At 38.4% G+C, this 23,518-nt stretch overlaps 1 protein-coding gene across 4 annotated transcripts in view; it reads left to right on the forward strand.

Moving 5' to 3' along the window:
- Positions 1-23,518, forward strand: part of tenm2a (teneurin transmembrane protein 2a) — a 369,158-nt gene that overhangs the window by 329,579 nt on the left and 16,061 nt on the right. For all 4 annotated transcript variants that reach the window (XM_065271749.2, XM_065271750.2, XM_065271751.2 and 1 more), the window contains 8 exons: positions 1,886-2,080; positions 4,806-5,006; positions 5,097-5,282; positions 15,100-15,246; positions 16,073-16,283; positions 16,902-17,021; positions 17,342-17,603; positions 22,017-22,284. In XM_065271749.2, the coding sequence (XP_065127821.2) occupies positions 1,886-2,080; positions 4,806-5,006; positions 5,097-5,282; positions 15,100-15,246; positions 16,073-16,283; positions 16,902-17,021; positions 17,342-17,603; positions 22,017-22,284 (1,590 nt within the window). The remainder of the gene's footprint in view (positions 1-1,885; positions 2,081-4,805; positions 5,007-5,096; positions 5,283-15,099; positions 15,247-16,072; positions 16,284-16,901; positions 17,022-17,341; positions 17,604-22,016; positions 22,285-23,518) is intronic.

Below are 23,518 nucleotides of genomic sequence, written 5' to 3' on the forward strand. Positions count from 1 at the left end.
GCATAAACCACCAAACCTGACTAGACTGGGGAACAAGGAAATATTGAAAAAATAAATAAAAACTATGTCACCATCACTTTAAAGTTTATAATTTGGCATACTGGTTTGCATACTGGTTTCCTGAATAAAGGAGAATTGTGGCTCATGTGAAAGACGCATGTTCCAAATTTTTTTTCTTTGTACGTGTGTCAACAAACTCACAGAAAGATTTTAAGATACATACAGTAAGGTCCAAAGACATAAAGGTAAAAACACATTTGATGGAGTGCTGAGGGGAACCAGCACCGAGTTGTTCCCAGTGTTGCAGCAGCGGTGGGATTCTTAGATCTGAACACATCAAAGATGTGTGGTAACCTCACAGTCCCAATGGCTCTATACACTCAACAGTGTCGAGTTATAGCCCAAGAGTCCAGATACCCACTGGAGCTGTGTGTGTTTCTGACCTAGCTACACATTTAGAGACAAAATCCATAGAAACATTTGCAGATTTATTTTGGAAACATGACTTCCAATTGTATTTTTTTGAAGTCTGTATAATAGCTTTTTGATATTTTAGCATATGGAAGTCTCTCCCGAAAAACGCGATTATGCAATCGCATGATTGAGTCCGCATATTTATGCGTGGGCCGCATTTCTTCAAATACGCCGCAGTTTTGCCGCATAAATTGCAGATTTCCGCGCGCAAAATATGCGGGCTTGCATGATTTCATAATCCCCGTATTTTCGTAGCAAAAAAGTCACATATATCTTAGCAGAAAGTTCAAAAATATTGCATTTACTTCACACAAGTGCAGCCATGTCCCTTGTTGCTATGGGAACGTTATGAAGTGATGTAATTACATGACGTGTACATCGTTGAAAAGCTGCAAACCCCAACCGCAGTTTTTGCAAGATCCTGCAATTTCATTGCATAAAAATATCTATAAATATTTTTTGAAGAAAACATCCTACCAAGATTAAGGATTTTTGCCCGTAACAATCACAAAAAAACTCCCAATTTTTCTGGAAGGACTGATAAAGGTGATAATTTAATTAGATGGCATTATTTTCTTAAGCTTCCCTGAATTTAACCCTGGTCTATAGTAATTCTCTATTGTATTTGCTTGGCAACATAAGGCTCACACAGTGGATTTGTTAGTAAAGTTTAAGTTAACCAGATTTAGACTTTTTAATATTTTATTTTTTATGACCCATCAAGGTTTAATTCGGAAAGAAAATGAAATGTGTGTGTTAGTGAAAGTCTCTCCCCGTCCTTTCTTTCTTTCTCTCTCTCGTTTTTTTCCAAGGCATAAGGGTGATGAATGACATTTCATACAAACCAATATCTTCCATACTGTAGTTAACCTGGAAAGCTTATGATTAATAGTTTCATTACCTTGGTGTTAAATTTTCTTTCATTACAGTTTTCTATAACCTATCACAGCTGTCTACTTGTACTGACCCTTTTTGAATCTTGTCTGTGTATGCGGGTTAGATTTTGCTTTTATAACTTTATTCAGAACTTACATTAGGGTTAAGAGTGGTCTAATGTATGTTGTTGTCTAAATGTAGCCTAAAGATATTTCAATGTTTGGGAAGCAAACCCCAATGTTTGTGTGGGTTACTTAACATGGATTTGTTAAAGGGACTAATGATCAAATCATATCTGTGTACATGAAAATGGTAGTTTTCTTGTTATGTCCTTTATGATAAATTTATAGCATTTATAGCTTTTTTCTAGGTCACTAGAAACATACTGTGTGTCTGTTATAATTTTAGCTCACGTTTGACCACTGTGATGTTTTAGAAAAAGCATTGCCAAATTAAAAAAAAAAAATTAAGAATTTCTCAGACTTCAATCATGCATTATTACATTTTAAAACATTTTATTTTTCTGTTTCTAAAGCGGCATGTCCGGTGCTCTGCAGTGGAAACGGTCAGTATGATAAGGGATTGTGTATCTGCTACAGTGGATGGAAAGGTGCAGAATGTGATGTTCCCATCAGCCAGTGTATCGACCCGCAGTGTGGCGGTCATGGCACGTGCACAGAGGGCACGTGTGTTTGCTCTCTGGGCTACAAAGGGGACAACTGCGCTGAGGGTAAGTTTTGTTTATGTGTGACAGTGTAACGTAGCATTGTGTCTTAATGGTTTAATAATTCACTTTGTTGCTGTAATTGCTATATTCTGTCCCTGTGGCTGTTTACTGTAAAAAGAGAAACAAATATGTATTTAAACTGATGGCTCTCTAAGTTACTACTTTGGTTGATATTTCAGATATTGGGATGGCAGTCACTCTGGCAGGCTGGTTAGAGATGATTATACAGATGATTACACTTTGCTTGGTTGTGTGTGTGGTCTATTTAAATAAAAACTTAATAGTCACATTACAAAAGAAATAAAATAATGTCATATTTAAACATATTGAGCCATTCATAACAAAGATGTCGCATATAACAAGATAGAGCACTATGAATGCAGCTCTCAATATGGCCACTCTGATGATGGAAGGGTCCCGCCATTTTTCCCACTTTTGGATTATTGCAAAAAATTAAACTCTGTGTTTAACAAAAGTTTTTGAAACTACACATTTTGTCCAACAAGTTAATCTTCACAGATGAACAAAACTTGTATGATTATCTTGTTGGACAAAACGTGTGTGTGTGTGTCATAAACTTTTGTCCCCAGTGTCCCCTAGCTTCCGGGGTTGGCCTACAAAAAACCTCATCTCTGCAGCACTCTACCTGTGCCAATTTGAGCTTAACCTCCTGAGCTTTGGTTTGGCTTGCATTTTAGATTTCTTCTTTCCAGCTATTTTGGGTTAGGAAGAACCAATAAATATAATAACCAAATATTTTTCTTTGAACATGAAGCCGTGTAAGTGTCCACGTTTGTGTGCAACAGGTTCCATTTACAGAATGAAGTATTATGGCGCAAACAACAAAAAAATGTGATGTTCAAGTATGTGGAAACACCAGGTCTGAGGAGGTTAAGCAAGAAAAGTTATGTTATAGTTGATGTCAGGTTTAAATGTTGGTCAGAAATATGCCTTTTAATATGTCTTTCTCCATTTAAGTAGACAGCACTTTAGTCTTGCATGACTGAAATAACTGCCTGAATGCTTTGCAAAGATGGCTGCCTTTTGGACTGACTTTTGATACAAAATAATGTTCTGTAAATGTGTATGCTCTTGACATTTAAATAATATGCACATCAGATTACATACAGTACGTTCACAGCAGTGAATATTATTTACATTTGTAAAAAAACATTTGACAATTTTATATGTACAAATAGTTTACTATTGCAATGAAATAAACAAACTTCCCAGTGCATAATAAGTATTAATAACAATGCATACAAAGTGAAATAATATATTTTTTTTTTATTCAGTTGTCACTGCATTTTGGCAGGAAATGACTTGTAAAGCATAACACTTCAGTGTTAAACGGCCAGTGTTTTCACATACACTGCATCACTTTCTGTAGATCCGTAACAGAACATTAGTGAAGCGGAACACGAAAGTCTTTCATACAGAGACCGTCTCCCCAGATTCTCTAGTAGGACTTAATGGCCTTCCACAAAAACACCTCACAGATAAGAGTAAAGGCTGGAAAATATATTGATCGAGGTGTTGAGAACAATGGCTTCAGTCTTGATTCATTTTCTGTGTTCTGTAAAGTTCAGTGGCTCTCGGGTAAGAAAGCGACTGACAGTGAGGGTGAAAGAAGCAGCAGCACATAAGAGTCCCAAGTGTTTGAAGAGGCAAAGAGAAGAACAGGGAAGAGACAAATGCTGAAAGAGGACAAGAGAAGAGAATCCACATACAAACAAACATAGATTTAAACAGAGTTTCAAAATTCAGATAGCCTGACGTTGTCATACTCAATTCTAGTCAATTCTAGAACCATCCACACCTTTCACCCCTATATCTAAAGCACTTGGAGTCAATAGAAACACCCCTTCATGACAGAAAACGCATGTGTAAAAAGAGAGAGAGAGAGAGAGAGAGAGAGAGAGAGAGAGAGAGAGAGAGAGAGAGAGAGAGAGAGTCATAGTGGGTCATGAGTAACATGAGCCGTTTCAGAACACAAGGTCAGCACTTCTCCTTCTTTCATTTTCGCCTGCCACTCTACGATTTTATAAAATCAGATATTCATCACAGCAGAGTCACTCAAACAATTTACCTGAAGTACCGGTGACACAAAAATCGATATCCGTGATGTGCCGTTTTTGCAGCATAAACAGAAGTTGACGCAAATGGCTTTATGTGCGCGAGGGGAAAGGCTGGCGGTTCTGCTGGCCGAGGGTGGCCAAGAGAGGGGTGTCACGCAGGGCCGGGTAATTTGTCAAATGGCTTTCTCGTGCTTTCCGTGGTCAGATCTCTCCTCTGCTCAGCAGTCAATATCAATTTTTTGAGGCGTCCCAGAACATGCAAGCGAAAGGTCAAAATTAAAAGAGAGGGGAAGGGTGGAAGGGGACATAAAGGGAGAGACTGGAAGCAGAGAGAGATGTTGAGAAAATGAGGGGAGGTGAGCGTGAAAGGCTCTAGACAGGAAACTGCCATTCTCACACTTGGTGGTGTGTGGGATATTGATTTTTTATGCTTAGATGAAAGATAGTATGTGCTTGTTCAAGCTCTTTTGAGATATTTCTGAACAAAGCTAAAGTATTTTTTGTATCTGCTTTTATATTGTCACATCTTGGTCTTAAAAATAGACTCGTGGGTGCAGCAAAAAATAAGAATTAAATATGTGGATGAATGAGAAAATAGGATGTTTTGGTTTTATATATTTATGACAGGAATCACCTCCTATTGTTTTCAGTTGACTGCCTGGATCCGACCTGCTCCAGTAACGGGATCTGTGTGAATGGAGAGTGTCACTGTAAGCCGGGCTGGGGCGGACCCAACTGTGAGCTGCCCAGAGCTCAGTGTCCAGATCAGTGCCACGGTCATGGGGCTTTTATCCCAGATACAGGCCTCTGTAGCTGTGACCCCAACTGGATGGGCCCTGACTGTTCTGTTGGTCAGTTTGCATGTTTAATCTGATCTTTGTAATACTGATGTATCTGGGGTTTTGTATGTGTTGTATGCATTTGCTTTATCTTTCTCACAGAGGTTTGCTCGGTCGATTGCGGAACACACGGCGTGTGCATGGGCGGCTCGTGCCGCTGCGAGGAGGGTTGGACGGGTGCGGCGTGCGACCAGCGCGTGTGTAACCCGCTCTGCGTGAAGCACGGCACCTGTAAGGATGGCAAGTGCGAATGTGAGCAGGGCTGGAACGGAGAACACTGCACCATCGGTAGGCAAACGACCAACCGTGAACCAGGCACTGACCTTTTCCTGATCCATACATCTACCATTACACCAACTACTGTACACTGTACCTGTTCTGCCTCTACTGCTTATGTTGAGTCACTTTTATCTGTGTCCTGGAGCTTAACATCGTTTAGCCATTTGCATTTACATTACATTTATGCATTTGGGAGACACTTTTATCTAATTAAAAAATTATTGGATAAATCTCCAAAAAGTTGCTACAGGTATCATCTAGGACTGATCCAACAGGATGGGGTATATATTTTGTATAGAGGCAGAGAGGAAGGGAATGTAAAACAAGGATTTGTTTTAAACTGTAAATGTAAATTCAGACAATATAAATTCAGGATCATATATGTGGCCCACACACTCACATTTGACTCTATTTAAACATACAGTACACATCTTAGTTAATTGCTTAAAAAATGTAAACATGTTGGTTCATATTATAAGCACGTTTGATGTGTCGACTATATTTAGCTATAGTTTTAGCAACATGATCTCATGGAAATCCGTGTTATAGTCAAAGAATATTTGATCTCTTTATCCGTAACCATGTCTCGGAATTCAGCTTTTTTCCGTGACAGGACCACAGATGTCTTTTTCGTGTCACTCCCATGGATTTCTCATGTCATTTTATGTATTGTTTTCTCATTTTTTTCCTATTTTCAAATCATTGTTGCTTGGTAAGAAAATAAGAAAAACAATGGGAAGAAAAATAAGAAAAAACAATGAGAAAACAATACAAAAAATGACATGAGAAATCCGTGGGAGTGACACGGAAAGACATCCGTGATGAGTAAGTTCCTAAAGCGAATTTTTTTCTTATAACGCACAGTGGTGTAGTGCAGGGTATACGCAGGTATACGGAGTATACCCACCTCTTTATTTGATGGCATGGGGTATACCCACTTCTACTGGGGGCATACATTAAGATTATACCCACTTCTACTAGGGGCATAAACTAAGAGTATACCCACTTCTCCAGACACCACTACACCACTGATAACGCGTTGTGTTTCTGGTTTCATGTGTTACAGTACTGATCAATCTACAGGTTATTTAGTGAACTAACACATCCTGAAGTTTGACCTCTCTGGGTTTAAAAAATGAAAGTAAATCGGGTTTAAATGTGAGGAGATCCTGTCGGGACGAAAGTAACACTTGTTACTTTCGTCCCGCTGCTAATACTGTTATATGTTGAAAATTTACATTATTCTAATTTGATTTTATTTAATTTACATAGTTTTCAAACAAAGCTTTTACAATGATAAATTACAAAATATCTTTGCAGTTACATATTAACATATTAAGTCATAGTCGTGTATATTTACTAAAAACAACTGTAACACAAAAATCTATCTTGTTTTGTTGTGTTACTTTCGTCCCTGCACGTGGGGTCGAAAGTAACAATTCACTACTTATGTTTGAAGTGAAATTATACTGAAGTCGTTTTACATTTTTACAAAATTCCACCTGGTATTGATAAACCACACTTGTGAGTTATTGACCACAGCAAATATATATCTCTGTCTATAACATTATCTTTTAAAATTAAGTTTAAAAAAAAATGGTACTTTCGCCCCCGCTCTCCCCTACTGTAGGGGAACATCAGATATAGAACCAGTAGAGAAAAACAAGCAACTATTACTGCCCCTCCAAAAAATCTGTACACCGACAACAGAATAGTGAATAAAAAATGAATGCGAGTTATGTCCCAGAGGGAGCACTGACTGTTTATAGGAAATCGGAAAGCAAACAGGATTCAGCATGCATTTCTTACATTCAGTACAAAGATATCTGAATGGAGTCAACCCCAGACACCCTTGAAGGTACACAACCTGCATGCTGCCATCTTTGTCTTCTGAGAACAAATTTATGAGACATCACCTGAGCATTCAGTCTGTAGACACAGGGACATGATGTCCTGACATCTGACTGATGTCATCACACCTAAACTATTATGTGAACTGTGAACAAAACGAATCATAAATATATTATTTTGCCTAAAAGATAATAGATTAGTCAGAATAAACTGCAGCTTTATATAAACAGACATCAAATGTATAAAGGTGCTGTCTGCTCTCCAAAATTTGTTCCAGCACCTGCGCTTTAGAAAGAATAGGAGATGAGAGAAGCTGCGCGGGTACAATGGGGCATGTAGTGGAGGGGGGTTATTGAGAGCAGACTTATCCGAGTTTGATCACGCCTCAGACGGCAACGGCAGGTGTGTGGGATGCTGGGTAATGAACAGCCCTCGTGGCGGAGCAGGAGCTGATGAAAGGTGGAGGTGTCTTCACCCTGTTAAGTCACACCTCGGTTTGGCCTTGAGTTCTTTCTCTCAAAAATAGAGTTTTCGTGTCTCTCATCATCTGTGCGTGTCTGTGTGAGCATGTTTGTCTGTCTGTCAATCCAAAAATGACACAAGCGACAAAGACTACGCTAGGCTGAAAGCGCTTTGCCTTTAATCGTTTTCCCCATTGTGTGCCAAGACAGGAAGTCTGTCTGGTTATTGTCATCTAACCTTCTCTGTAGACAAAAAAGCCTTCCATCTTTTTAGTTTCCATTTTTGTTTCTCTGAATTTTTCTGTTTTGATGTAACTGATTTAAATGAAGCAAAACTGCAAAGAAATATATCTCTGTGTCTGCCTGTTATGACACCTTTTTGTTCCCTCTGCATGTCCTCTCTGATGCAGACTTGTGGGATGGAAGTAATGAAGGTATTGTACCTCGTCGTACTGTGACTAGTGCTAGCTGCACTTTAGTCTGGTTGTGAGCAACCCCGCTGCCCCGATAGCTTGGCTTGCATAGAGATTGTGTGCTTTTGTTCGTAGAGTAGCCGTGGTGGAGTAGAATGTCATGCTGAGTAGGTTTATAGTGCAAGTGTGTGTTTGAAAACGTCTGTGTTGATTTTTTCTTGTTGTCTCTCTAACTAGAACTGATATCTGTTGAAATTTCTGTACTTTAGAATTCAAACCTATAACCTTATGGTTGCCAGATATTTACCTCTAAGCCTTTTAGAAGTATGATGTGTAAATACAGATCTATAGATCTGCTTGATAATTAAATCTAAACTGCAATCTTTTATTCACATGTAATAATATCTGTGTTCGTATGAAAGCATACTATAGACGAGAGTATTTATCTCCATACCAACAGGGTTCACATTTGTTCCTGCCACGTTATTGCCAGAGAACAGCACCATAACCTTATTACAGACACAATCCACCTGGAGCAATTGAGGGTTAAGTGCCCCGCTCCAGGGCACAATGGTGATGGCTCTTGACTGGCTCTTTATGGGAATTGGAACCAGGAAACTTACAGTTAATAGCAATAAGCTTTAACCATAACATAGGAGAGGAGTACATGATTCCCATAAGCATGATGGGAATGCATACGTTTCAGCTGGACGACAAAGACTGTGAGTGTCATCAGAGGCACATCATCTTATTTTTTTTCATCAAGTCTGTCTCAGACATTAAAGAGGACAATGCAGAGTGGGGAAATAGGCATCCCACAAAGAATTTTAAACAAAGGCATCATAGCTTTTTACTTATTTTTGACAGGGCACCAGTGGTAGTCCTGGATCACTTGGTGCTCTCAGATAAGACATGACAAAAGAAAAATAACAAATAACAAACAAACTAGTTTTACATGTCAGATACGTTAGTCTAAAGATAGTATTTGTTTAAAAAGACTTGCATGCAAGTGCCAATCTTAAAATAATGGCCTTTTGCTTGGTTTACTGTATATAAAAAATTGTACTGGCGAAGATTAATCGCGATTAATCACATACAAAATAAAAGTGATTTTTTTTCATAATATATGTGGGTGTACTGTGTGTAATTATTATGTATATTTAACCACACACACATACATATATTCATTTCAGAATTGTTTAATTTATATATTTTTAATTTATTTATATATCATATAGAATATATATATATCATATATGTGTGTATATATATATATATATATATATATATATATATATATATATATATATATATATATATATATATATATATATATATATATATATATATATATATATATATACACACACACATATAAATGTTTCTTAAATACATACATGAATGTGTGTGTATTTATATATGCATAATAATTACACACAGCACACACTCATATATTATGAAAAAAAATCACTTTTATTTTGTATGTGATTAAACGCGTTTAAAAACTTCCAAAACAATCCAACTTCAGCAAAGGGGGAGCCTAATTGTACAAATTTGTGTGTTTAATTTCTACCATAGCATTTTTACCCACAATAATAAACAATACAGATTTTTTCAAAATCCACTTTGTACACACTGTGAATGGGCATAATGCTTCTAGCGTTGCTCTACCTGAGGAGCGAAGGTCATTACTGTGAGTAAAGAGGATCAAGAGGGAGTCGATCCTGAGATAAATGTGAAATTTCATGAGCCGTTGGTGCAGAGTGGAGGGGTCAGGAGGAACAGGCTGCATTTTTACTGCGCATATTTTGGCACGCAGGGCGCTGGACCAAAGGAGACATGATAATGACTTTGTCTCAGCACCGGTGTGAGTTACAGCTCATAGGATGAATACTAATAAGGGGCTTGTGTTTGCAGGAATAATGGCGAGTTTAACTGCAGTGCCATTCTGAAAAACACTAACAAAACTTAAAGGTATAGTCAAGTAGTTTTAGCAATATCTAGTGGTGAATTGTAACCAACAGCTATCCAAAGGTCACCCTTTTCGAAATGTATAGTAAAGCTACGGTAGCCACCACAGGACAAACACGTCATCGTCCGAGACAACGTAGTGACAAAATGCACTCTATAGTACAGTTTGTCCATTTAGGGCTACTGTAGAAACATGGCAGCCACTTCTATGTAAGGGGACCCACGGTCTATGTAGATTAAAATGGCAGGCAAAAAAAACATACCCGTTTATTGTGTAAAGTCTTTACACTCCTTTGAAAACATAGTTAAGTATATTATATTGCATTATAAGTTTTATACATTGCACCTTTAAGTCCACATTTTTATTTGGCCAAATGACTTAAGATTAATGTTTGCTGGATGCATTGACTTTGTATGCTATTGTATCCTGGGTATATGTGGATTGCTCTTGATCAAATGCATGATTGGCCCGTGAGTAAAAACCACGCCCACCCTGGGTAATAAAGCATGCAAGACAAATGCAACACAGCATAAATGCATGAAAAAAATATATACTATTGATGGAGTTAGGCACCACTATTAATGTATTTGAATAATATGAAAGAAGATTTAATGGCTTAAAATAATCTCTTTGTTTGGTGCTTCCTCCAGAACTGGAAATTTTAAGGGAAATTTAATGTCCATCGTTTTTCAGACAAACACATTTTCGGATATTTTAGAAAATGTTTTAGATCTTTCAGTTGATTAAATATAATGTTACGGGGTCCACCCATAGTCCACGACCTTCAAGTCCAAAAAAAGTGCATCCATCCTTCACAAATTAAATCCAAACAGCTCCAGGATGATAAACAAAGGTCTACTGAGGGTAATCTGCGCGGTGTTGTTGTAGAAATATCCATATTTAAAACTTTATTAACGAAAATAAATACCTTTCCGTAACGTCCGCATTCAGGATGAGAGCTTACGCAGCCTACGGAGGCTACTCTGCGGCTGCTCTGTGCCCCCGCCCTCCGAATTTGTCATACGTCACTAAGAAAAGTTCGTACACTACGCTAATACTCTCTCCTGAATGCGGACGCGACTAAGATGGCGGTGCTACGGGAAGGTATTTATTTTCGTTAATAAAGTTTTAAATATGGATATTTCTACAACAACACCGCGCGGATTACCCTCAGTAGACCTTTGTTTATCATCCTGGAGCCGTTTGGATTTAATTTGTGAAGGATGGACGCACTTTTTTTGGACTTGAAGGTCGTGGACTATGGGTGGACCCCATAACATTACATTTAATAAACTGAAAGATCTAAAACATTTTCTAAAATATCCGAAAATGTGTTTGTCTGTAAAACGATGGACATATGCAACTCGGACAGCTTGGGGGTGAGTAAATCATGGGTTTAATATCATTTTTGGCCGAACTATCCCTTTAAATATAGATTCTCTGCTCTCGCGTGTCTGAAGTTAGGATGTTAAGATGAGATGTTATATGACTTTGTGGTGGCATATGGAGCAATAAAGCTGGGGATAGCCCAGACAGAGGGTGTATTATAGGTGTTCACTCCCTGTGGGATTTGATCTGGCTTTTCCTGAGGCATGTTTGCAGGATTTATGAATCTAACCTTTATTTTATGACCTTTACAGGCGAGAGGGCTGCAGGCCAGCGGACAGGAGAGTTAGGTGGAGGATTGGCTTTTTCTTTTACACATTCTGCCTCTCTTAATACTTCACCTTTAAGACATCAATCATTGGCTTATTCTTTCTTTCTTTCTTTTGTTCTGTCGTTCTTTCTTTTATTCTTTATATTTTTCCATCTGTCTCTTTCTATCCATCTCTCTATCCATCAGTGGCTGACTGTTGCTATGCTGTGTGCTCCTTTCCCCATCTCACCTTTGGCGTCTCTCTCTTTTACCGTGTGCGCTGACCCATAACTCAAGGCAATTTCAGCTCCTTTTTAAGTAGATTACAATAGAGTCAACCGGCATTACTTTAGCCAGGTTCCTTAATAGTTTGTGAAATACCACTTTATTCTAGTTAGTGTGCTGAAAATCGACTGGCCTTTGGCGTGAGAGGGGCTGCTGCCCAATGAGGAAGATCAATGATCAACATAGATTTTGCTCTCGTGGTGTTTCAAAAGTATTTGGCTGCTTAAAATGGCAGCTTTATTTAAAAGGCAATCATTGCTAAGTGACTTTTCTCTCAGCTCAATATTGCATAGCAATCGATGCATAGCAGGTTGTTAATGTGGCATCTGAAGGACCTCAGACATTTGAAAATTACATTAATTAAAGCAACATTTGATTTGAGACACAATAGCTCACTGCGTCCCAGTGCTTGGGAGGTTTTCACACTTCGTCCCATTTTCACTTATCACAAATCATTTGATGTGTCACCTGCGTTGGGTCAGCTGCCAATAACACTACAGCCCTGTGGTTTCTTCTGAAAGGCTGCGTTTCTATGGTTACCATAAATCGAGGCTATGACACGCTAACAAAAGTGTTAACTATGTTGGAGACTAAGCTTTGAGGCAACAGCAATGACAGCGTGATATTTTTCTAATTGACTGATATTGAATTTAAACCAGTGTGAAAACTCCAAATTTAAGTAAACCTGATCACGTATCATTATAGATTAATTTTGCATTTGCAAAGGAAAAGTTTTGAGACAACAAGCAGGACAATCAGCTCTTCAGCATGAAGCTCCCGGGTCACTTCCACGGTCACGAGTGCCGACCCACAAGCCATCAGTGATGATTTCAAACAGAACGGAAATTGACTTCAAGGTGGAGCCATTAACTCAGCAGGAAGTCAAATCACTGCCGCTGTTATCGGTCCCCCGCTGGGAGCCGCGTACAGTGACTGCTTCCGATTCCATACCAACTATGTAAATGAAGCTTGTGACCCTAAATTGTTTTGAAATTGGCCTTTTTATTTCTCTTTGCATCTGTTTGACAACCTCACTTTATGCCACTACCTGAAACTTCCTTTAAAATATCACATCAATCGTGTTTTGAGTTCAAAACCGACGTGACAAGGTTGTATTTCACTTCTGTCTTTCAGGAAGCCTGTTTATCCCCCAACTGCATGCATTAAACACCCCCGCAAACACTTCACGCCAAAAACCTGATGCATTTATCAATGCACTTCGGTTTCTCTTTTAAAATGCCTTTTCAAGTATACCTCTTACTAGCTTGTGATTTTACTTCAAGGTCTCTGGTTTTGTCTCTCACACACACACACTGACCCGAGAAGGCGTCCTAATCTGATCTGTACATCCCGGTCTCTTCTAACTTCATTCTTACATGAGAGAGCAGTCCTCTTTATCCAGCCAAATCTAATCAGCTACTGTAAATGAACAGTCTGAGAGTAGATCTGCTCTTAACAAATATCCCCTCCTGAATGGATGAGTTCGGATAAATTCATTTGCTATACCAACAGCAGCTATCACTGGAGAATACTGTATGGTAATTTAATTGCTCCCGGAGTTTGAACTGATTTGAGGTGTGAATAGTGATGCTTTTGATATTTTTACATTGAGCGCATTGGAGGCAGATCCAGTCTGTGCACTGATGCATGCCTACAGTACATAGTAATGGCTTGAATTTAAAAACATTTTAATATTAAGTAATAACATTTGCATTTCATATTCATGTCATTGTTAGAGTTTTTGACAAAATACAACTGTTTGTTTTTATGTATTTATGCAGTGTTCATGTGAATATGTTCTGTCTTAGTACTGTTTGTGTAGAGTAGAATTGGGCACTTAAGGACAAATATTTGTCCGTCTTTCAATTGGCTAGTAAAAGTTTTTGCAGCTCTGCATTACCAAAATTCGTGACATGCCTAAATGCAAGTTAAAATTTCTAGTTTGTGTGTTTTGTCACTTTCAATAAACATAAAATAAACAAAAATAAATAGGCAACATTTAGGGAATTAATAAATAAGGAAAACTACTGCACAGCTGGGTACAGGGTTGCAAATTTCGCCTAAATTAAGCTGTCACTCATCATATAAAACTTAATGTGTTTAAAGGGCACATTATGCAAATTTTTACGAGATGTAATATAAGTCTCAGGTGTGCCTAGAATGTGTCTGTGAAGTTTCACTTCAAAATACCCCTCAGATCATTTATTATAGCATGTCCAAAATGTTTTCATGTCTGTACCTTTAATTCAAATTAGCTACTGCCCTCACTTCCTTACTAGCAGACAGGTAGCAGAGCGCTTTTGGTTAAATAGATCCGATTTCTATGATACTGTCTGAGAGAATAGTATCTTTAGCTGCATTAGCGATACAACCTACTAACAAATACATTTAGAAAAGCTTTTGGGTAAAATTAATCAGTCAGTCAGTGGCTGGGGCGGGGCTTTATCAGTATGACATCACATTAACAAGAGAATCAAAACAACTGTTAATGAGACTGCTTTGGTTTAACAAGGATTAAAAAAGGAGAGGGTGGATTTTTTTCTTTGTATGTTCAAACACCTTGTAAAAGGGGATTTTGCATAATATGTGCCATTTAAGTGTTTTCTCAAAAAATAAATAAATAAATAAATAAACATTAAAAATATGGCACTAATGCTTATGGGACACCAAAGTGCCCCCTGTTCCTGGAAAGTGCAAAAAGGTGCAAACAATGTTTTTATGGCCTGAATTATTTATCAAATAATGAAAAAACTAAAAAGGCAACGTAGTATTTGAATTTATTTCCTTTATACATTTAAAGGACAAGTTCGGTATTTTAGACTTAAAGCCCTGTTTTCAGATTGTTTATGGTGAAATAGAATGGTTTTGACTGAAATTTCGACATTTTCGGCTGCCCTGAGAATTTTCACGTGTTTGTGTTTCAGCTCAGACCTCTACAATGGGTTTAATGGTGCACTGGAACAATCCTTACTAATACACATTAAACTTGTAGAGGTCTGAGCTGAAACACAAACACGCGAAAATTCTCAGGGCAGCCGAAAATGTCGAAATTTCAGTCAAAACCATTCTATTTCACCATAAACAATCTGAAAACAGGGCTTTAAGTCTAAAATACCGAACTTGTCCTTTAAATACTGGACTTTTTGTAACCAATGCTTAAAAATCTGGATATAATTTTAGTTCCTATCAAACTTTCTTTCTTTTGCAGATGGCTGTCCTAATCGCTGTAATGGGAACGGCCAGTGTCTGTTGGGTCAGAACAGCTGGCACTGCGAGTGCAAAACTGGTTGGCGGGGTACCGGCTGCAACGTTGCCATGGAGACGTCATGTGCCGACAATAAAGACAATGAAGGCGGTAAGATTTTCTATTGTTTACTCTGTAAGAACTTTGTGGCCAAGATAAAGGAACAGCCACATTCCCAAGTAATTGCTCTTTTCTGTGGCATTAGTGAAATTCAAACAATAAAGACTTATTAACTGAAACCACCCAGTCTTTTATTACTTAGCCACACATCTATTTCCAACCCATTAGCTGAACCAGAGGTTGGTCTGTCAGACACAAAAAATCAATGTTTGATAATGCCACTTTTCAAGGCAGTCAAGTCATCTATCTAACATTGTCTCTACACGTTAGCAGGGATCTGAGAAATTATTTTACCATCAAACAGATTCATCGAAACTTGTGTTTACATTTCACACACTGATGGTTATTTGAGGTTTTGAAGATAAACCTGTCAATCTAATCAGGCGTGGCATGATATATACTGTATGTACGTCTGTCTATGATTATTTGGTTTGCATAATTCACAAGAATGAGCTTACATTTAAATCGAATATTGAAGCAATTCTCAGAACATAACTTCAGTTGGACTGGTGGCTTTCATCTGGACTGATAAATTATAAAGGAGCACATCAGATGTTCCACAGTAAGTGATTTTATTCAAAGCCTAAAGGTGAGAAAAAGACGAAAGCACATTTTGAACCCAACGGTAAATTAACGAAGCTGAAATTCAGATCCACCGTCATTGTGTTCAAAATGTACGGGAACACTTTGATGAAAAAGCCATTTCATCAGAGGAAGAGATAAGAGAGAAATCTTTTGCTGGCTTAGTCAGCTCTGATTGATTGTGTGCTATCGTAATACGACATTACTCATCATATTTCTGCTTCCTGTCTTCTAGATGGTTTGACTGACTGTATGGATCCAGACTGTTGTATCCAAAGCCCCTGCCAGAACAGTCCACTTTGTAGAGGGTCCAGAGACCCCTTACAAGTCATTCAGCAGGGCCAGCACCCCGAGCAGAAAGTTCGTTCCTTCTATGACCGTGTCAAAATGTTAGTGGGACGGGACAGCACGCACATAATACCGGCCGACAACCCTTTTAACGCAAGGTAGTGCACAAAACACAATCTGACATTGTTTACCAGGACGTTTCATCATCGATCTATCACTACTGAACTCCTGAATTGGCTCTTTAGAAATGCAGAAATTGCGCTAGACTGCATGATTGAAAGTTTGGCTGGTTGATCATCTTCTGGCATGAGCATTAGAAAATGTACACTTACCTACCTTAGAAATGAAATTCTGTTTACTGCCGGCTTACTGTATATGCACAATTGAGCCAGGCAAGCAAATTTGTGATTATGATTCATCTGCAGTTTGTGTTTATTTTGCACACGCTTCAACCGGACTGCATGTGCGTAGTGCGTAAGACGTAGCTGTTGAAATATCACCCGGGTTCATTCAAAGTCAAAGTCAGTTATTTCTCAAATACCCTTTTGAGTACAGACATGGGATCTGCTAAAAGGACATTGAGTGCCAAAAATAATACTGCCAGATTTGTGTTCTTTCACAACCCTGAGCTATTTATAAAGAATATTATTGATTGTTGTCTCTTTTTACTGAACAACTGTTTTGAAATCCTGACAGATGTGTTGTTCAGTGAGAGGTTTTGGGGGTCTTTTTTTGGTTATCAAGCACCGGATGTCTTGTTTCTTTGTTTCCACCAGTCTGGCATCACTGATCAGAGGTCAGGTGGTAACTACAGACGGGACCCCACTTGTGGGAGTTAATGTGTCATTTGTCAAGTACCCCCAGTATGGCTACACCCTCACACGCCAGGATGGGACGTAAGTATCTTCACGTTACTTCAACGCCGTTGGCCCTCTTGAATACTCTATTTGTGCTCAAGCTTGTTTTGGGAGTTTGTTGTTTACATGAGCTTCCAGTGATTCTGGAAGCTGCATACTAACCAAACAAATCTTTATTAGATTCATTTAGAGTCGCATAAACTCCATCTTTCCATTAAAAAACTGCAATCTATCAAAACAATGAATTATTCCTCCCAGCCAAATGGAATTGTTAATGGTAAAAGCATTCAGGATGTAATAGCGCTATCAATAACTGAGAGATTTTTTCCACTCTGTTTGTCTCGCTCTGTTTTCATTAGGTTTGACCTCATTGCCAACGGTGGAGCCTCTCTCACCTTACGCTTCGAGCGGGCGCCGTTTCTGAGTCAAGAGCGCACGGTGTGGCTTCCATGGAACATCTTCTTTGCCATGGACACTTTGATGCTGAAAACGGAGGAAAACACGATCCCGAGCTGTGACCTTAGCGGCTTTGTGAGGCCTGATCCTGTTGTGGTGGCCTCGCCCCTCTCCTCTTTCTTCAGTTCCAGACCAGGAGAGAGATCCATCATTCCAGAGACTCAGGTGAAAGATGAGATCCTCAGTTGTTACGCACAAAGAGCTTCATTACTGTAATGACCACCTTGATGCATTTTTGCAGCGATGGGATTCTTTAATTAGGATTTTATTACATTTCAGTTATTCATTGCATTCGCTCTTTATTTCTGCTCACTTCCGCATCACAAATGTTGCTCTTGTTCCTTTACCATTTTCTCTTAATAATTTCTCATTTTCTTTAGTAAATTGTTTGACAGGTCATTAACCTGATAGCAATCACAGGTCAACCGTCATCTACCATCTTCACTTTAATTATCATATATTGTTAGTTTCTAATTTTTCTCATCTTTGTAAGCCTCTATTCAACCTTTAACCTTTACTGATTTATTTTTTTCTTCTTGTGTTGATCTGAGAAAAATCGTTCACCTTCTAAAAAAACATACTGCAGCAAAACTGCACATCGCAACACTTGTACCCCTTTCCTGAAAAAGGCAAATAAGCCTTAAAAGGACACAAATTGTACCTGCTACGTTGATTGTATCTTAAAACAGTTTACATCATTCAAATCACAAGAATTTCAGCTTTCCAAAGATACGTGACATGTTTAGCTTTTTGTTTTTGAGTTGTTGTATTTGATGAAGTTTTCTGTCAAATAATGCAGTGTCCCTCTCACGGTCCACTTGAATTTTAAGGGGTGTTAAAGCACATTCATTTTCAACTAAATTATGGGTGAAAACGGCATTGAACCATCTAAACGTACAATCTCAAATGTATCATACAATAACCTATATAACCTTGATATCTTTAATGTTAAAGGGCGTGTTGCAGGTTAACCACCACTGTTGATTAATGGGTACATAAATCACTCAAGATATGTATATCATTTTTAAAATGTCTCAAAAAAGGTCTTAAAGACCCTTTTTTTTAATGTTTTTGGTATTAACGTTTTTTTTTAAGCAATTCGGCGATGACGTCACGTTGGGTAGAAGTAGATGAAAGCCTCAGCCAGAGCCATAGAAATAGATGAGACATTTATTGCCGTTTTATTAATACTTACGTTTATAATATGGAAATCATATATACATAATAGGAAATATATAATGTGGTATACTGCAAAGTTACCCTGCTAATTATTATTTATGATATATGTGGAGATAAATAAAACTTTGCAAATCTGCTGATTCAATCCATTCATGTCCTGACCACCAGGCTAGAGAGTTTTAAACATCCTTAATCCACACTTACTAGTCTATCATATAATATCTAAAATATATTTTTATGTGAAATAAAAGGAAGTTTTGTTATATTGTTTATGCGATCATAACGAATCACACACGATCATTTTATACACAGAAGCAGCGGTCAGCAGCTGCAGCGGGCTTGATCCAACCGCATACTGCAATAAACAGGCGTTCGGCGGCTTTTTACATCAAAGGATGACAGGCTAGAAACCAATCACTGATCCCCGTATTTTTATAAATCCTGGACATGATTGGACCGGCCGAACGGGTTGAGCACTTTAATATTTGTTGAGCAGAGAGGCTGCATAGTTTGACCAGCGGGCTGCGGGAACCGGCCGCACATCAGACCGACAGACGGTGTTGCTAATATAACTCACAATGTATAACTATTATCAGACCGGCCAACCGGGAAAGTCCCGACTCTCCCGACTGAAACTCCGCTACTGGCTGTAGGGAAATGTGTGCGTTTTGATCGGTGTTCGAGGCTCTTACCTCGCGACCAGATGTGACAACGTGACGCCTCACTCAGCTTCCAGGATTTGAGTCATGCTGCCTGAATTCGTTTGTGCTGAAGATCGCATACACCCATTTCAGCAGGATTATGGTCCCCCTCAAACCAGCATGCACGAGTATGTTAATTGTTTGTTTACTTTCTACACGAAGTTATGCTAAGGCTATCTGGCTTTCTGCCTATCTCTCTATACTAGCCCATCTATCTGTCTGTCTGTCTGTCTATCTATCTATCTATCTGTCTGTCTATCTATCTATCTGTCGTTCTGTCTATCTAGTCTATCTATCTAGTCTATCTATATCTATGTATTTATCTATAATTTGCATTGATATAATCTGAATATTGTACTTTACTCATCTCTCTAGTCACTCTCAATGCTCTTAAGGCAAATTCTCTCCCCAACGTGACGTCATGCAGTGCGTTGAGGGGGAAAGGAGAATCCTTGCAAACCGCTGTACTTTTTCGTTTTTTATTCCGTTTTATGATAACCAACAACATAAAATACAATGGATAACAATTTAAAGGTTTATTATCAACAAGCAAATTGCCCAAATTCGTGGAAAAATTTTACCTGCAAAACGCACTTTAAGTAAGGCCATGTCAAAGATTGAAATAAATGTGACAGTGGACCACAAAATCAGTCATAAGGGTACATTATTGAAATTGAGATGTATACATCATATGAAAGCTGAATATTCTTCTAAATTTGCTTTCAATTAATGTGTGGTTTGTTAGGATAGGACAATATTTGGCCAGGATACAACTATTTGAAAATCTGGAATCCAAGGGTGCAATAAACCAGAATATTAAGAAAATTGCCTTTAAATGTGTCCAAATAAAGTCCTTAGCAACACATATTACTAATGATAAGTACATTTTGGATATATTTACGGTAGGAAATGAACAAAATAGCTTCGTGGAACATGATCTTTACTTAACTCTTTCACTGCCAGCGTTTTTAAAAAAAGTTGCCAGCCAGCGCCAGCGTTTTTCATGATTTTCACCAAAGTTTAATGCCTTCCAGAAAATGTTCTTCTTTGAATATATAAACATACAATATACCAAATGAAAGAACAGACCCTCTGCTTTCAAACAAAAAAAAAACGTTTCATCCTACCTTCAGTGGTTCTTTTGCAATCATCTTTTGAATATGGGTAGGTTTTTGCAAAAACACAATATTTTGAGCAAAAAGCAGAGATAATTCAATTTTTGTGACGGACTTTTCATAAAGATCATATTCAGAGCGATCTTTAAAACAGACACGGACATGCAGCAGCTTGCCATAGGGCAATACTTCCGGGTTTAAAAAGTTGCGGAAGGGCACCACCTGGTGGATAATAGTGGTATTGCGGAAAGACGGAAAATCTTGTCATTGGCGGGGAAGCGTTTTCTCTTAATTGACGAGATATCTCGTCAATGGCGGGGAAAGAGTTAATATCCTAATGATTTTTGGCATAAAAATACCCACAATTTTGGAATAAAAACTGAACCATACAATGTATTGTTGGCTATTGCTACAAATTAAGAGTTTGGTTCCAAAACCCAATATATATCCATTTTGACTAATTTCAGAAAAACGTGTTTTCTATACCAAGAAAGTGACAAGATGAAAACCACTATTTTCTGTTACAAACTTTCACATAGCACCTTTAGGTTATAAAAACATAAAAAAATCCATAATTTGATTTTCAAAGATTTATTAAAAAAACTGATTATTTTTCCACAAAATGCAATAAATCTATTGAATCAATATATAAATGTGCATTCATCTTTGCCATGTTATATTCATTTAGTTGACTAGTGGTATACATTGATTAAACATTAACCAAAACACTTTCTTTGTCATATTAAGAACACTGTCATTACTGCTGTCATCCTAGAATCTACGTCGTTGCTGAACTTTTTGACAGCGATCAGCTGTAAAATGTTTTGGTCCTGCTTGATTTTCGTGGGCTTTGAGTAAAATAATGGAAAGTTTTTCAAAAAATCCCCTGGGGTAAATATGTGTGGGCATGACAGAAGCTTGATGCTGTCGGGAGAACAAGCAACAGCCGGCATTTTTCCGTCTCCCGAGTGTTTCTCGTGTAAATTATTCGATTTTGATGGCTTACATTCCTTCTTCATCACAGAAAACCACCATAGGTTTATCAATGCCAACAAAACTATTATGTTGTTTTTGTTTGTTTGTTGATCACAAAGTACAAAGTAGATGAGGAAAACTAGGATTCCATGTGTATGCAATTCACAGCGCACCATTCCAGGCATTGTAAACAACAATGGTGGCGCGCTGTGAATTGTTGAGCGGATTTATTGCATTCTGCAGAGAAGGAGGACGGAGAAAAGGTGACAGCGGATATTGGATTTTGCATAAAATTAAGAATTTACTTTTTAATGTTGACCTGATACAATACTGATTTTGGCGGTAACTTGTTTTTTTTTTTAACCCAAACTCTAACCATCACAGAAAACTTTCTTCTATTTTACATTTTCAAGAAACATCATTCTGTTTGATTTGTAAGCTTGTTTTCTCATGGGGACCTCAAAGTGTCCCCACAATGTCAAAAATGTACTGGTATTCCTATATTTGTGGGGACGTTTGATTCCCACAACGTGATGATTACCGGTACACACACACACATTTATAAATCAGTTTTAAGTATTAAACTTAAGTCATTCTATGTCCACCAGGTTCTTCATGAGCAGATTGAGATTCCAGGCACCAGTCTAAAACTCTGTCACCTCAGCTCACGGACAGCAGGTTACCGCTCTTTGCTCAAGATCACAATGACCCAGGCCGTGGTGCCTCTCAGCCTGGTCAAAGTCCACCTGATGGTTGCCGTGGAAGGCCACCTATTCCAGAAGTGGTTTCATGCCTCACCCAACCTTGCCTACACCTTCATCTGGGACAAGACCGATGCATACGGTCAGCGGGTCTACGGCCTGTCAGATGCAGTTGGTAAGCATTATAGTTGCTTTTACAAAATCATGGATTTTAGCATTGTTGGAACTCCAGCAACATTTACGTTTATGCATTTGGCAGACGCTTTTATCCCAAACGACTTGCAAACCATACATTTTTATCAGTATGTGTGAACCCATGTCCTTCTGCTATACACTGCACAAAATTGTACTCACAATTTCGCATCCAGGACCAGAACTATTCCTTTCCTACATACTGTAGCTGTGATACAAGCACAGCAGTTAAACGGGGATGGTTAATGGGTCCTCGTGTTTAATGCTGCTCTGCTGAGAGAACACAGTGAGAGTTTGCACATCACAGGGGATCAGCACTCATATGTGTGAATGTAGGACTCTGGGATGCTGTCTGCATTTACAGTATGAAGCATTCTGCCTCACAGTCTCTGTCAAAGACCCCCACAGGCTCTGAGAACAACTACAGATACCTAATGAAGTTCATCTTAGCAGAAAAAATGCTGAATACAGCACTCAATCTCTAAATTCTGGAATTCCTCTACCCACAATTCCTTTTGCTGATCTGTCATCTACTGCACACGGTCATACATGCTCACCTGCCTTCTCAAAAGTATCTCTTTATGCATTTATGGTAATTGATTCATGAAGTTCTTTTCGTCACTTTCATGAACCTTTCATGAGTTGCGATGACTCCGTGGCAGCGTTCCAGATCTCACAGTTCTGTTTGAGAAGTGAAAGCTGGAATCACGTCCAGCCGCGGGGTGTCTGAACAGATCGTATTCACACTTCACAGAGGTGCTTTGTGGTGTGTGAATGCACCCAAGATGCTGTGATTGGTAAAGGCTTGCACGGACCCTTACACAGTATATAGTAGTTCTGCCAAGCAGTGCATAAAGCCAGAAAGAAGTGTTCACTTCCAGTTTTTTATATATTTATATATTCTGCACCTTTTTCTGTGGAATGGATTTAGGTGTAACTAGCAAAAAGCATAATTATATTAGACAAATGATTTGCCAATAATGAACAGGCGGGGATAGGGAATGAGTAGATTGTCTGGCATTAGAAGTAGATTTTCTGTTCAGGCCTACTTACAGCTTAGAGTTGCATCACTGTGTGTGCGTGTGTGTCTTGAAATGCTGAATTTTTATTGTTTCTCTAAATTTGCTGGCTTTTAATTGAGCCTGTGGTTTTCAAATAAATATTTATATGCTGCCTCGCTATTTCCCAGCTAGACTCCTCATCCAATCTGCTTCATT

This window comes from Paramisgurnus dabryanus, chromosome 16, assembly GCF_030506205.2.
Source record: "Paramisgurnus dabryanus chromosome 16, PD_genome_1.1, whole genome shotgun sequence".
NCBI classification, from domain to species: domain Eukaryota; kingdom Metazoa; phylum Chordata; class Actinopteri; order Cypriniformes; family Cobitidae; genus Paramisgurnus; species Paramisgurnus dabryanus.